This window comes from Azolla caroliniana, unplaced genomic scaffold, assembly GCF_043228905.1.
Source record: "Azolla caroliniana isolate FFs.n. ecotype wild unplaced genomic scaffold, voAzoCaro1.0.p SCAF_2, whole genome shotgun sequence".
In the NCBI taxonomy this organism is placed as follows: Eukaryota; Viridiplantae; Streptophyta; class Polypodiopsida; order Salviniales; family Salviniaceae; genus Azolla; species Azolla caroliniana.
Genome location: NW_028230437.1, coordinates 16,435,993 through 16,446,071, shown reverse-complemented (window position 1 = coordinate 16,446,071; position 10,079 = coordinate 16,435,993). Strand labels below are relative to the sequence as shown.

Sequence of the window (10,079 nt, the reverse complement as noted above, 5' to 3'; positions counted from 1 at the left end):
GTTTGAGCCTTAGAAATGACACTTGACATACTATTTAAATTTGTTGTCATATCTTGAAGCAATTGCTTCACAACACCCAGCCCCTCTAAAATTGCACACTTGTGATGAAAGTTCACTGATCTTGGTCATCATCCTGATCTTTAAGATTATTTTCAAAACCAAACTCCTCAAATATATTTAATACACCATCATCATATTTAACCACACCTCTAAAATTGCACACTTGTGATGAAAGTTCACTGATCTTGGTCATCATCCTGATCTTTAAGATTATTTTCAAAACCAAACTCCTCAAATATATTTAATACACCATCATCATATTTAACCACACCTCTACTTCATAAATCATTCATTACATTATTGTTATCAACAATCACTATAGTTGCACCACTAGATGACCACAAGAACTAGATAAGAGAATGAAAAAAGGGGCAAGCAAATGATTATATATTCCGAGAGTAGTGTCGATATGCTTTAGATTAACTTGGGGGAGTTCCATTTTATATGCTTTGATTTACATACGTACAATGCATGTAGTCGCTTACAACCTCACGACTTTTGAAGACTTTACAACCTTACAATTTCACACCCTTACTGTTATGCCCCAAACTTCCAATACTTGATGGGTGTGACAATAATATAAATGGATCCTTAGTGTTTTTCACATTAGCACCCATGAATAGTATCAATTTAATGGCCTTGCATACTTGTAGTCAATAGCTATTGGAGACCTCTTCATGATTATGAGAATGGTGGAATTGAAATACTCTAAAGGCAATAGAAGGTTTATGTAAGGATAGTGATGAAGAAACACCATGAACATCATCAACTTAATGGTTTTAACACACTTGCATTCTAAAATCATTGGAATCAAGATAAAGAGGGTGTGAAAGAAAGACAGACACATGCATGTATTGGATTTCACTCATTTTCATATTTGTGTACCCTCATGTTATTTGTTGAGGTAGATCACATGACATCAATGAGGTAGCTGCATTGATGACATCACAGTAACATAGAATTCTTCTAGAATATTTACTATCATCAATATCTCAAGTGAACAACATTTTCCCAAGTCTTCTTTCGATTATACATGGTGGGTAGCTAACTAAAGAAGGGCCTGCTTACTTCTTACTCCCTTACTTGCATGTTGACAATCTTTTGTGGTTCTTATTATATTGTATGATCAACACTGTGATGTTACAAATTAAAATATGGAATAAAGGAAACCTCCTTGATTAGATGGAAAGATTCTTAGTGAATGGCATCCTTATGCCGCTTTTATGTGGTTTTCGTGATGTCGATAAGGATATCAATACCAATGAACTGCTACTTCAAGAAAGTGAACTTTGATTGATATGTAGCTTAGATTTAGATAAGAGATTGCACCTATTTTCAACAAATCTATTCACAAAATGCCAATTGAAACTTTTATTGATTAACTGCTACATCATCATCATGAATGCGCAAAAAAATTATTTGATGAGCTTCACTCATTATACCACCCTATTGCACGACATAGTTTAACAAGACAAACTGATTCATTATCTCTCCATTGTACAAGAAACAACTTTGTCAATGAACACCATCAATTAATATCCATTGACTACTATGAGATTGATAGACCCACATTTGATTAATTTAGTTTGCTCTCTTCTTTCTTAGCTTGGTGCTTTAAATGCAACCAAGAGACGGATCACAGCAATCTTTAATACACTTCGTGAATTGGTGATTGTAGTAGGTTGGAGTAGTAGGTCTTCATAGAGTATTATACTGGAACCATCAAAGCAATCAAGGGAAAACTGAATGAATAGCATGAATGGAGCAACACTCAGGACATTTCTAATGCTCATATAAAACCTCAAAACAACAACGCTTGTTTAAAACTTGGAAGTTCATTAAAATAAAAGTATATAATACAAGCCAAATGTACAAGGCTATCCATCTTTGCTCAGTAGGCGTTGGCCATTCATCATCTTCACTGTGCCAGAGAGAGGGAGAGAGAGGGTGAGAGAATTTCAATATGAAAGTAAAGAGGGGCAATCCAAAAAATACATTTGATTTTGGTAAGCCCATCTAACTTTCCACTAAATAAAAAAGCACCTAGAATGATAATTCATTGTTATATATATATATATATGGTTTATAGATAGATATGCAGTGCCAAAAGCACCAACAAATGCTAAATGCTATGAAAAGGATCTAATCAGACCTAGATTGTATAGAACTTGGGAAGGCCTTCCGAACAAATTGCCAATAGAGAATCTAGACCTTACAGATGCCTCTCTGGGTGGAGATTTACAATCTATGGGTTCTTTCACTTGTAATACAGTTTGGCCGATTTCTCTCCGTACAGCTTCGATAACCTTAAGGTCTACATCATTCCCCGCTGCATCGGTTACATAGAAGACGTTACTTGCTTTGTTAGCTCTTGTATTCACGTCAGCTCTGGACACAGATAAACCATGTTCTCGGAAAATCCGAGTTACATCCGATAGAAGTCCAACTCTATCATTAGTGCACAACTCAAGTCTCAATCCCTGCAAAAGATATAGTGGTCAGTATTTAGATGACAATCCAGATGATATTTATGGGAAATTCCTAATTTAAAGACTGAGCTTTTGTTTACTTCCACAATGCCCAAGCTCTCCTTGTTTCTCCAACTAACGACCTTGATCAATCCCCAGAGAGAGAAAATGGGGATACAAAGACTGCTCAAATAGCACAAATAATTGTGCTTTGTGGGTGGACAACGGGCATTCCAGGTATTTGTAAAAACTTAGGGATATTTGGGAAACAATGAAAAACCCAGTGGTAAATCAGAGTTTTGGCCCATCTATGGGCCTACAAGATAATGAGCAATAAAATGAAGAGGAAAACACTGATATGACCCTAAAGTTTTGCATATTTACCGAGACACACCTCCATCTTTCAAAGGTTACTAGAATTCCCTTCGATATTCCCTTCAAACTCGATTATTGCTATTACATTGGCACTTACTTCTGTCACGCGTCTCTTTATCGCAGCTCTCAGACATTGAATAACTCTCTGCCTCTCTGCCTCCGAATCAAGTGTCCTTCCATCGACATGGCGAATGTAATATTCCTGACCAGGAAAAAATGCACACATAAGAAACTAGATGATTCTTTTTTTTTACTGTTATTAGCATAAGATAATATGCACTATTTTTTCTACATAATCCATCCACATACTTGAAAAGCTCTATGACCATCAGTATCGATGGTTGCGTGGAATATCACATATTCCATATCCGTGAGAGTGCAAAGTGCATCGAAAAGAAGCTTCGGGCGGTTTCTGCATTCCACATTTACAACTGAATAGCCTTTATCGTTACAATCCTCAACCGAAATCTTCCCATCAAGATCCCACATTTCGTCATCAATCTCTCTTTCATAATCGCGATCGGCAAACATCATCTGATGGAGTCGTCGCTCAGTGTGAGTGAGAGTTGTGGCAAAATCAGTCTTTGCACCTCTAGAGCTTTGATCTCCTCTCAATACGTTGCACAAGGATTCCTTGATTCTGTTTAATCGTTCACTCTCTTCTATGGGTCCATTGCTAACCTCATCAGTGATATAGAGGAGACATGCAACTCTCATGTTATGAGTCCAAAGCTCAGCAGCAACAACATTACATCTCATTTCGGTTAAGAGGGCAGAAATCTCAGACATGAGCCCCGGTCTATCAGTTCCTGTTAGTTCTATCACAGTATGTTCTGCAGCAGATTGGACACCAACTCTTCGAGGATACTCATGACTAATGCCAATGCTCTGTACAATACCATAACGATGTTATATGTGTGTGTGTGTGTGTGTGTGTGAGCAGAAACCAACACTAATGCCAATTATCAGCATAATATCCAAATGATATTATATATAGCATAAAAACAACACAAATTTCAATACTATGCACAATACCACAACAATAATATATATAATAAAACATGCTGAATTGGTGACTAACACCAATGCGACGCAATACCACAATGATGTTATATATAGGGTAAAAACACTAAAATGGTGACTAATGCAAATAACATGCACAATATCACAATGATGTTACATATAGGAAAAACTACAAAATGATGACTAATAGCCTTGCTCATATAATACCATAATGGCTATATAGGGAAAAACAACAAAAATGATGAGTAGCTGTGTGATACCGCATTGATATATAATAAAGAAAAACACTAAAATGTCTCTTGTCTTAATTAATTAATTAATTAATTAGGAATGCATATTAGCATGAGGGCATCTTGGGAATTTTTTTATTTTTTTCGTAATAAATAATTGGAAAGTTGGTAGAATTTTCGTGTTTTCCCCTTATCTGTGTATAAGTAAATACATAACAGTAATAAAGATAAGCAGAAACGTATACATACAGACAGACGATGCTCTTCATTATCATATATCAGTAAAGATTTATCAAAATTAATTTATTATACATAAGATGCAGACCATTCAGGAACCTGGAGAGTGAAAATGTGATACCTTCTCAATAAAGTCAATTGATTCTTGATTTGTGACTTTATTTCCAGCTGCGTCAGTCACATGGAAAACTGCAAAAGGAGAAACAACTATTTAGATATTCTTTGCATTTCTAGCAGAAAATAATGAAATAAATGTGAAAGCTCACAAATGAAAACCAGAGAAGTATGTATAGAATATGAAAGATAAAGTTATAGCATGCAGAAGCTATGGTAAATAAAAGAATGCAGAAACAAAACAAAAAAAAAGTAAAAAACCTCTAACATTTCGAAAGAATTACCATCCATAAACCATCCCCCGTCAGACGATATGTAAGCTTTGTGGATGTTGAGATCGAGATCAGTAAGAAGTTGCACAACTTCTAGAAGGATTCCGTGTCTGTTTGCACTGTCAATCTGCTCAAAAACAAAAGCTAAACAACAAAGAATGCAAAACCACCTAAGAGAGAGAGAGAGAGAGAGAGAGAACGAGGAGCAGACACAAGGCACAAGGAAAATAAAGAAGAAAGCAAAAAAGTAGAGGTCTTATATATATTCTGAGGAAGAGGAGGAGGAGAAAATCAAAGAAATCCAGATCTAAGAGATTTGTAAGGTCAAGAAGAACAAGAAAGCAAAGAAATGTTTATCTTTGAGATATATAAAAAGAAAGGGAAGAAAACAGCAAACTGCTTATCTTAGAGGTAGATAAGAACAGGAAGAAGAAAGAACGAAAATAAGGGCTTATCTTTGAGACATATGAAAAGAAAGGAGGAAAGAAGAAAGCAAAATAAATAAAGATCTTTGAGGTATATAGGACGAAGAAGAAATTTTAAGTACAGACATAACTTAGTGTTAATCTTTGAGGTATACATTCAGAAAGAAGGTGAAGGTAAAGGTAAAGAAAGGAAAGAAATGCATATCTTTGAGGTATCTAAGATGAAGAAACAGGAAGAAGAATACCTCAAAGAAGTGCTTTATCTTTGAGATATATACAAATTCGACGAAGAAGAAAGAACGCAAATAAATCCAGATAGCTTGAGATGTGCAAGAAGAAGATGGAAGAAGAAGAAGAAATCAAAGAAATGCAGATTTATGAGGTGTATAATGAGAGGGAAAAAAGCAAAGAAATGCATCAGTAGTATATGTGTATATATTTATTTACCTTGAAGAGAGTAGCGTTCTCGCAGGTGTTATTGTCGACCACAACTCTGAGGAAGGCCAAAAAATTTACAGAAAAAACTTAGTGAGGCAATAGAGGAACAGGCGAAACTTTTAAAATAGCACAAGGACTAATGATTTGCACAGAGAGAAAGAGGTGTGTGTAGATAGAGAAACATTACGCTCTCAAAACACGATGATTCTAGTTTAAACAGAAGGAGATATATACATACATTATTACATATGTATATATAGATTACATAGAGAAAGAGAGAGAGAGAGTCAACTTGTTTCTTTTGAATCGACAAAGAAACACAGAAAGAAGTTACAATGGAATGGCAGGGAGATGTACAGAAAGCAAAAGAGAGAGAGAGAGAGAGAGAGAGAGAGAGAGAGAGAGAGACCTGGGAGGATTCATCCTCCATACTAGTTTCTGATACTCATCGAACTCAGGCGGCGAAGCTTCCATGGCTAACACTCTCTCTCACTTGGGCCCTCTCTCTCTCTCTCTCAGCTGCTGCTGCTCTGAGAGAGAGAGAGAGAGAGAGAGAGAGAGAGAGAAAGGAATTTTTTCCTTCCTTTTTTTCTTTGTAGAGACAGCCTCAGAGTCTCTCTCTCTCTCTCTCTCTCTCTGAGTGTGTGTGTGTGTGTGTGACTGTAGAGAGAGGGAGAGAGTGTGTGTGTGTATGTTTTCGCGCTCTCCTGCGTGTTTATTTTTGATTGGTTGATTGAGAGGAGGGCCCCCCCTCCCCTCGTTTTGATTTGGCCCATCCTTCCTTCCTAAAAGGGTCCACGATGGCACCCGCGACCGAATCTCCTTCGGCCACGTCATGCCCATCTCGCCACGTATATCCCACTTCCTGCCACGTAAGCGCAGCCTTTCTTCACGCACCAATTTGCCTTCTCCGACAACAACACTACTACTTACTTACTTACTTTACTTCGTTACTCACACACCCACCTACACCTCCAAAAGAAATATGCATGTCAATATATGTATGTACATATATGTATAACAACAACATCGTATGTATTGTATGTATGTAGATCTGTCTCTTTTTCTTTTCTGCCCACCGGCATGCATGCATGGACTGCCATGCCACTATATTTAGTCACACCTTCGGAATGAAGAAAAGCCATCACTATATATGCTGTTTTCTTTACGCCGGTGCCTCTCTTCCTCGCTCCTCAACTAACTCCTCATCACATACGTACCTCCTCTAGTTGACATATCAGCACTTTGAATGCTATTCAATCTCGATCTAGATCCGTGCTCGCAACCTCTTCTATTCTACTCTTTTTAGATAGCATAATCAACTCTAATTGGTATGTCACATCAAACATAAACACATGCACATGCACACACCAAGAGTAAGTTTAGATGATGAGGTTATTATCTCATACTCAACATGCCCTATACCAAATGCATCAGATACTTGAGAACACACACTCATCATATTTGCATACGTGAAGCAACTTAATGGATTGTTCCCCGCATTTGATTTCATCTTATAATTTCAAATATATATAGTTACCCTCTCTAAACTCTAGTTCACAACCATATGGTTGATAGTCTATAGTTAGCCTTGTTGTATTGCATGCATCTTAAACCTAGCACACGAACGAAGAGTTGAGCATATTGAATGTGTCGTCCATGCCTCTAGCTACCCAATGGGCCTCAACTTGAAGGAAGAGAGGGTTAGTTGAAGAGTACAACACTAGCATTTTAGAACATGTTTTCAAATTTAATTAGCTATATTTTGTAGCTTATTCTAGCACTTAATGGTCGCATCATGGAGCTTCTGTAGGTTAGGTGCAACCTCTCATAGTTATGAGGCATGCCTAACGAAAGCAAGTGAGATTGTTAGCTTCAACGAGCATGGAGCAACCTCCCCCGAAAACACACACAAACATCCTTCCATGTATGGGGTGAGGTGGATGTCGCTAGATAACACACATCAAACGGGGTGGTGATAATATTTGTAGAAGAAGGTTATCAATTATTGATTGCAATAAAGGCAAGATAAAATAGGAAGACAATGTGAAACACTATTATACAACATTAGATTGGGCCCACCACTGCGCAATCCATGATAGGAATATTTGTGTTGTATTTTATCAATAGAAGGGAGAATAAAAGTAGATAAAGGCCTTGATTTAGCATGCTAAACTTATATAAGGGTAGGAAAGGTTCTACGAGTCTTCACTTTACATAACAAGTTAATGATGCACAATAAGATTTAATGGCTCATCATCCTCATAAACACCTTAAATGTATTTCGAGTACCTTTCAGTGCACAAATAATTTCCATAATTCCGACAGTGTAATCTTATTGTATAGTGTCTTTCTCACACCCACAGAAGGGAGACAATATGATTGTCATCTTGCACTTTCTAGTAGGAGGAACATTTCAGAAGCCCATTTTCGATTGTGAGGATGGGAAGTACACACGTAAGCAACTCGAGCACAAGTTTAGAAATTATTGTCAATGTGGGTATGTGAACAAAGATGGGTGCAATTTGAAGATCAGAAGGCAAACATTATCATTGTTACATAAATATATAAGTGGAAAAAAACATCTAAAAACAATCAAGAGTCGAGACAAGACAAGACTCAACGAACCATTAACAATTCCTTTTAGAGATAACCTCTTTTAGCCTCATGCTAATCTTGGAAATCACAAGTTTCAAGGTTCATGTGTTATGCTTCTCTTTAGCTAACACAAAGGGTGGATGCATAATGGTCACCACACATCCCAACTTTACCATCATTGCCATATGTCACCAAAATGTGGTCCACGCGAATACGAATAAAAAGTTGGTGTACCAAAAAATTTGAAAGGTGGGAACTCACAAACATCCCGCAAACTATAAAGTGGCCTAAAGACATTCATACATGAGGACATGGAATCATATGGAATTTGTCCATTTGCTTAGACTAGATATATTGTCGCAATATAGTGTGACTTTCAAATGCCATACCTTGAGTATCTAAGCCTTTGTGTTGGTTTTTATGATGATAGATAACATTATTGCTCTTTAAACACATGTCACCAAATGTATAGCCATGATCTTTAGAGTTGATTCTATAATAATGTGAGTGGATTTTTTCTTTTTGTGGAAGAGCCTAGTGATACATAAGAGGAAAGCAAAAGAAAATTTAAACGATAAGAACCTTAATGTTTCTTTACAAAATAATTCTATATTATGAAATCCTAGAAGAGTTATATTCACAACACATTGTGAATCATAGAGTCCGGATCACCAATTTGCGTAAAACTTTATATCACATGTATTGTTGCAAAGGATATATGTGATTGTCTTAACTTGCAACTGCAAGCTAGATAATATGTATGTATGTATGACATAATACATATTTAGAATGTGGTTAACTTTGGGAAAATGTTGCAAAATGAAATGAAATGTTTTCGTATGTACACTCGATCAACAAGTACTTGTTTGTTAACACTTGAAAGGATGATGGTATCCTTTTCACTCGTTGTGTTGTGGAAATTCTGAATGTTGCAAATCTATACTTTAGAAGAAAGTGGATGTTGTGCAATGTGCATGGTTTCGAACTAAATGTATGAAGAGCTTTTATAATGGTGACATCAAACCCCTCTTGTTGAATGCACGCTTTAATGTTACCATTATTGAGCATGTTTGTATATTTGAACTTTTATGATTTCAATAAGGCTAACATCATGAATATATTCAACAATCATTTGTATAAACACATGTTTCTTTTATATTATGTATTGTATAAAGACATGCTTTTACAATGTGCTTGAGCAAGTAATGCATTGTTAAGTCTAGAACGAATTTCCAGAATATATTTTTGATATTTCTACTGCAACTTTTGATGCAATGCTCCATAACATCACCCATAAATATATGGTAAGCTTGTTGTTTATCTTGAAAGTGATTCGATCTAATAGAAAGAAAATATGAGACATACATATTTTTCACAGCTTTTGTCATTTAAAGCTCCATAGTAAAAGGGCGACTAGTCGTTGGTGTCCTTATTGTCTTATCCATATAGGTTATCCCCCTCCCTCCCTCCCCCCTTTCTTCCACCAACGGTTTGTTATCGACAACAAGATTGTTGCACCTTTCTATACTTGGTCGTCCCTGCATTGAAATGGATGGATACATGTCTGAGACAGAGTTTATAAATGCTCGGTAGATGTAATCTATAGGAGAATGACTTGTAGATTTGAGTACAATTGTAAGTTACTTCCATCGTAATTCTATGGCACCATCCATCAACTAAATGTTGTAAAACTTTAAATGTCTTAGGAAACAAACATCCAAGCAACTCAAGTTCATTTTGTTACTTTGAGGTTATTATTGGTAGACATGGCAACGTTACATTCATTTTAAAAAATAAATTAAAGATGAGCATCACAAACCTTGGGTTGATGGTGAATCA

At 36.3% G+C, this 10,079-nt stretch overlaps 1 protein-coding gene across 3 annotated transcripts; it reads right to left on the bottom strand.

Moving 5' to 3' along the window:
• Positions 1-1,876: 1,876 nt before the first annotated feature.
• On the bottom strand, positions 1,877-6,186 carry LOC147867435 (ACT domain-containing protein ACR4-like). Of its 3 annotated transcripts, none has more exons than XM_087315216.1 (7): positions 6,052-6,186; positions 5,652-5,697; positions 4,792-4,906; positions 4,515-4,582; positions 3,213-3,791; positions 3,001-3,105; positions 1,877-2,540 (listed from the first exon to the last, which is right to left on the bottom strand). In XM_087315216.1, the coding sequence occupies exons 1-7, from the start codon at positions 6,114-6,116 to the stop codon at positions 2,190-2,192; spliced, it is 1,329 nt and encodes a 442-aa protein (XP_087171342.1). In that variant the 5' UTR covers positions 6,117-6,186; the 3' UTR covers positions 1,877-2,189. The 3 variants fall into 3 exon arrangements, with proteins under 3 accessions (XP_087171342.1, XP_087171344.1, XP_087171343.1); XM_087315218.1 differs by having other exon boundaries at positions 4,792-4,923; positions 6,052-6,118; XM_087315217.1 differs by lacking the exon at positions 5,652-5,697 and having other exon boundaries at positions 6,052-6,164.
• Positions 6,187-10,079: the final 3,893 nt, after the last annotated feature.